Below are 5211 nucleotides of genomic sequence, written 5' to 3'. Positions count from 1 at the left end.
AGGCTTCCGACCAAGATGTGTTCCGAGGTTGCAGGAGTAGTGGAGAATCAGGAGTTCGCTTATGATAACAACGGGCGAGTTATACGTCCTAATGATACGGTCATTATGGAATGCAATGTGTGTTGCAAATGCTCAGATGAATGTCAAAATCGCGTTGTTCAGAGAGGAAGGACGCTGAGACTTGAGATTTTCATGACAAAAAACTGTGGTTGGGGTAAGTTCCTTTCTTTTTTTCTGCTTTGATTTTGCAAACTTTAGCTGACTTTGTCTTTTCCCCCGGAAGGTTTACGCACCCTGGAGCCCATTCAGAAAGGTACTTATATCGATTCGTACCTCGGTCTCGTAATCACTCGCGAAGAGGCAGAGAGAAGAGAGTCAGAATATCGGCAAAGTGGCCTTTCATATCTCTTTGATCTGGATTTTTTCGAGGACCCCGGCGAAGTCAACAATCCTGGCACTGAACAAGCGTTTGAAGCATATGAGAGTATAGAAAATCTGGAAACACCTAATACGGAACTGTCTGGAGGGCAACTCGCAACTCAATCACAGAAGAAGCGGCGGCGATCTGCTCACTTTGGCGGCTCTAGAAAACGAAGAGCGAAGGTACCTTCCTCTGCCGGAAATGGCAGGAGCAAGAAAATTAAAGAGGAAGTGGACGAGCTATCTGAATATGAAGAAACTGGATATTCCAAGTTTGAACAGGAAAAGCCACTCTCCGCAACTGAGGAGGTCGGCCAGAGCAGTAGGGCTACTACTCGAAACCAGTCTGCAGAACAGAAGCCTGAAGTCCCGGCTGGATACAAGCTTGAGAGCTCAAACTCTCCTACCTCAATGGAGCTTAAGATGCCGAGGTACAGTTTGGATTCAAAGGATATGGGGAATGTAACTCGATTTTCCAACCACTCCTGCGACCCAAACCTCGATATCTACAGTGTCGTAACCGGAAGTCCGGAGATCTTCACCTTGGCGTTGTTCGCCAACCGTCCTATCGCCGCGGGTTCAGAACTCACTTTCAGTTATAGCGGTAATACCGGGCTTGAACGTGCTCAGGAGAATAAGAAGATGAGGAAGAGGTATAAGGGTGGTGAAGATACAGAATTGTTTAGATGCAGATGTGGATCAAGGAAGTGTGTTGGGTATTACTGGAACTAGTACGCAATCCTTGGGGTCAAGGGTTTGTATGGCGTTTGTTATCTGCACTCTTGCAAGATGCCGTGATTACATGCCAACAAACATTCTTCCTAAAAAAAAGGAAAAAAAGAAAGGTAGGACAAACAAACAAATCGGAATAAAGTGCTAAAGGGCGAGAGTGGAAAAGAGGGTGATAGTTGAAAGGGGAGGTTAGTGAGGGAAAATCATTGAGAATATGGAAGTGTACCAAAAGATTGGTACAGAGCTAAAAGTGTCTTGGTTTCCTTCAAGATACGGTAGCGCAGTATAGGATGGAAGGTGGAGGCAGGAACGAGAGGTTGGAGGAAGAATTGCGGAGCTTGTCGATACACATCAGCGGGATTGCAGTACGGACAGGTGACAGGTGTTTGGAGGTGAAGCGAGTCTTTTAAGCCAATATACTAAAGTTTTTCATTGTTCTCGTTTTTGCTTTTTCACTTTTCTTTGTTTTCTTGCTTGTCTACATACAAACCCCGGGGTCTCATTCTATTTCATTTTTACAAAGTTGGAACTGTTTTGTTTTGGCTTGTTCATGATACCTCTCGTTGTTTTCCTTGCCTCAGGGGAGTTCTCTTTCCCCATTCCGGGGGATTCTTTTGCTTCATCGCTGTTCTCTATTTCTTACTCGTACATAGCATTTCCTTGTTTTACTTATTTGACCAAAAAAAAAAAAATTTCATTGTCTTCAGGGGTGATTTTTTCTTTTCTTCTTTCTTTCTTGCTTTACATAATGCTCCTTGAATGAATAATATTCTTAGCATAATGCTCTCCCTTTGCCTTTGCATTCTCGATTTATGGGTCAATAGATTTACAAGTGTATAATATACAGTACTCAGATAGGCAGATGGGTACAATGAAAGTCAATAATAATTCAAATATTATAGTTCGGTATAAATGGGGTAAACTAGATTTTATAGTCATTTTACTTTGGTAAAAATAATGGAATCTAAATTATATTTGGAGTTGTGTGTAAAACAATAAGTTGGTATGATAAATGGAGGTCATACAAGTAGCAGGGATAATGTTTTTAGCATATTCGCTTTAGGTTAACCATTCAAAATAATACGCCGCGCCCTAACCCCTTAGCCCAAAAAAAAAAAAAACTTTCTCGATTGCTCTTCATACCACGTTAACTCGTAAAAGTGAGTATCTCCGGACAGGAATGTAATCTCCGGAGATGCTCTGGTCGGCCCTATGTCAGAGTGATTGACAATAATAGTCAAGCCACTATCCAATGTCGTCATTAGGTTTTGTATGATGAGCAGAGAATGAATGAATTCAGCACTTGACCAATCACTAGTACAACAACAAAAAGAGTAGAAGTAAGAAAGGAAAACAAAGTGAACAATTTCTACAGAGATGGATTTCATTCCATTAGAGCTGCCCAGAACTTGATTTCTTTGGTGTTATCTTCTGCAGCTGGAATATCAGCATATTGATCCTGAGTTATGGGCTCATGGCTCCAGTTGAATATTTCCATTCTCCCAAACCCCTTAACATCCAGTTCATGGTCAAGGCTACCATCTATGGGTAGTACCAGTCCCATTATTTGAAATGGGTATAAAATAATATGTTGCTTCTTAGTATAGAACTGATAAAAAGTGTCGCCAATACAGAAAATTGTAAGAATTCTGCATTGTCTGATGGACTACATAGTGCTATTTTATCAGTCTCTTTACATTCTGGAATCACTTAAACAGTGACGTTGTGTATTATGTCTTTAAGAGACTTGTTAATAGATATGTTGAGTGTCTGAATAAGAAAGATACAGCCAGCAGGGATGATGTTAGGCAGAGACAACCTGTATAGACTCAGAGTTGTTGAAGCAAATTGAGATTTATTTCTGTAGACAGAGATTTGTCTAGGAAGGATCAAGGTGTACTCGTTTAGTATATGACTACTAAAAGTGAGTTAAAGTAGTAAAGAATGGTGAGAACAATATTATAATATTAAAGTTGCTTCTTAGTTGCTTGATGATATCTAAAAGCTTGGGAGGCACTTTGATACTTATATTCTGCATCTGAGTATTCATGGACTACACCTATTTCTTATACAAAGTACATACTTTTTTAACTATAACTTGGAATTTTGCGTATTCTCCAAAGGTGCGAATACTAGGAGAGCTTGAAAACCATTACATACTTCTCGGCAATTTACTATTTTACAAGTTGGGGAACTGTGCTATTTCCAATAGTAATTATCTGATTTTTGGAGCTCTTAAACTTATGGCCTAGTTCTATGGTCGAACTATGTTAGTCCTAATTGTCTCTCCTATTGACGGAATGATCAGTTTCATCCACAGGTTACATCAGCAGGAGTAGTCATTGATGCAATCTTAGATTACTGACTATAAACCTCCATAACTCTTGATCCAACTGACAGATATTTGCTGGATGACTTCCTACTAATTCACAGAAAACCATTCTACCAGATTGGCTGATAATTCCTCTGTTAGCAATTCTTGGTTGTTCTAGGGAACAGAGCTTTAGTTATTATGTGGTATTGGTAATAATGCCAATAACTATAACACATTCCTTGACCTAGTTGTAACCCTCTAAACAGTCTATTAGCTTCTTCAGTAGTGCTTTCCAGGAGTTCTAAACTCTTCCAATTATTGTAGGGTAGATGAGAATATATTGGCTTTTCATAGCGATCCTTTAACATTCAATATCCTATTTTTATGTGATAAAGTCTGGTTACTTACAGCTCCTGCCAATGATATTTGATCTTCGAAGCCTAGTAACACTCTGCATTGTTAGCGAATTTACTCTGTTCTACTTCCCAAACCTAGCCGAAGGTTACCTCCCATATACCCTGTAAACAGGACCAGGTCGGACAGACAGTAGCTACCTATACTTTGTTATTCAGACAACTTCAATTCTGTGGTTTTATAGTCACAGGACACAACTAAAATACATATTTTCAGATGTCATGTAGGCCCTGTAAGCGGAGCTAGAGGGGAGTGTTGGATAATCAGAGATTCTAATTCCGAGTGGGGTTATCCTACTTAAGGTGGTCCTTAGGTATTGGATCCCAGTACTTCTAACAGATTAGAGAAGAAATAATATGATCTTAGTGAAGAAGGATAAGAATGGTGGAAATTTTATGAGAACCTGTGAGGTCAAGAGCAAAGAGGCTTAGATAACCTTGAAGAGCTAGGATAAGGTAGTTAGTTAGATGATGTGGATATAGCTCCTCGATTATTTAATTTTCATCATAAAATTTAACTAGTATTGTCTCATAATAGTGACTTAACTCAAGCCCTAAGAGCTTTTTTCCTGTACCATGAAATTTCCCCATAGGTAGAATCCAAGGCATTCTCTCTGAGAAGATTCAATGAGCAAGACTTGCCTGTCTTTTCTCCCATCCTCCTCTAATGCTCTTGGTCTATACCGTTATAGAGCCTAGAATGTTATATCTATGGCTCTGTTGATACTTGAATGAGATTGATTTTTCATCAAGGTTTCCTACGTTGCTAAGATCAAATTAGTAGTAAGGATGAGGAACAGTAATGTCATAGAAGTAAGTTCTCTTCAGCTGTGAGTTATGGTAGTAAAAGCAAAGCTATACGAGCATTATGTCACAATATTTAGTAACAACCTTCTAGGATGTTTTCAAATTAACAGAATGCTAATAGGATATCAAGTAAGACAACCTTTAAACTACTCATTGCTAAACTGAAAAATCTCACTTCCTTTACTACTAGTAGTATTTAGATATAGCATATGAAAAAGGAAATTTAAATTTACATAAAATAAGTCTTGCTAAATTGTTTGTCCCTTTTCCCTTCTTTCTGAGAATAATGTATAAACTTGTAATGCTAACTCTTGCCAGTGCATATTCTCTACCTCTCTTACACTCCTAGAATTTATCCCATTTCCTTATCTCTTAATTTTTTCTTGGTTCTGGATCTATCAACTAACTGTGGATTCTGGGATGAAAATAAAATTGGAGGCCACGTGCTGAATTGATATCTTGTATTTGCTAGTTTCTAGTATGATTAAAACGCTAAGCACCGTACGCACGGATCATTAGCGGCAA

At 38.9% G+C, this 5211-nt stretch overlaps 1 protein-coding gene; it reads left to right on the top strand.

Moving 5' to 3' along the window:
• Positions 1 to 1862, top strand: part of GSTUM_00003241001 (uncharacterized protein) — a 2733-nt gene extending 871 nt beyond the window's left edge. Inside the window, exons 1-2 of the mRNA XM_002836880.2 lie at positions 1 to 214; positions 284 to 1862. The exon at positions 1 to 214 is cut by the window's left edge and continues 871 nt beyond it. Of these exons, the coding sequence (XP_002836926.1) occupies positions 16 to 214; positions 284 to 1152 (1068 nt within the window). The 5' untranslated portion in view covers positions 1 to 15 and the 3' untranslated portion in view covers positions 1153 to 1862.
• Positions 1863 to 5211: the final 3349 nt, after the last annotated feature.

The sequence above is a fragment of the Tuber melanosporum genome, assembly GCF_000151645.1.
Source record: "Tuber melanosporum whole genome shotgun sequence assembly, scaffold_165, strain Mel28".
Lineage (NCBI taxonomy): Eukaryota > Fungi > Ascomycota > Pezizomycetes > Pezizales > Tuberaceae > Tuber > Tuber melanosporum.
Note: the sequence above shows the minus strand (reverse complement) of the source record. Positions and strands in the feature narration are given on the sequence as shown.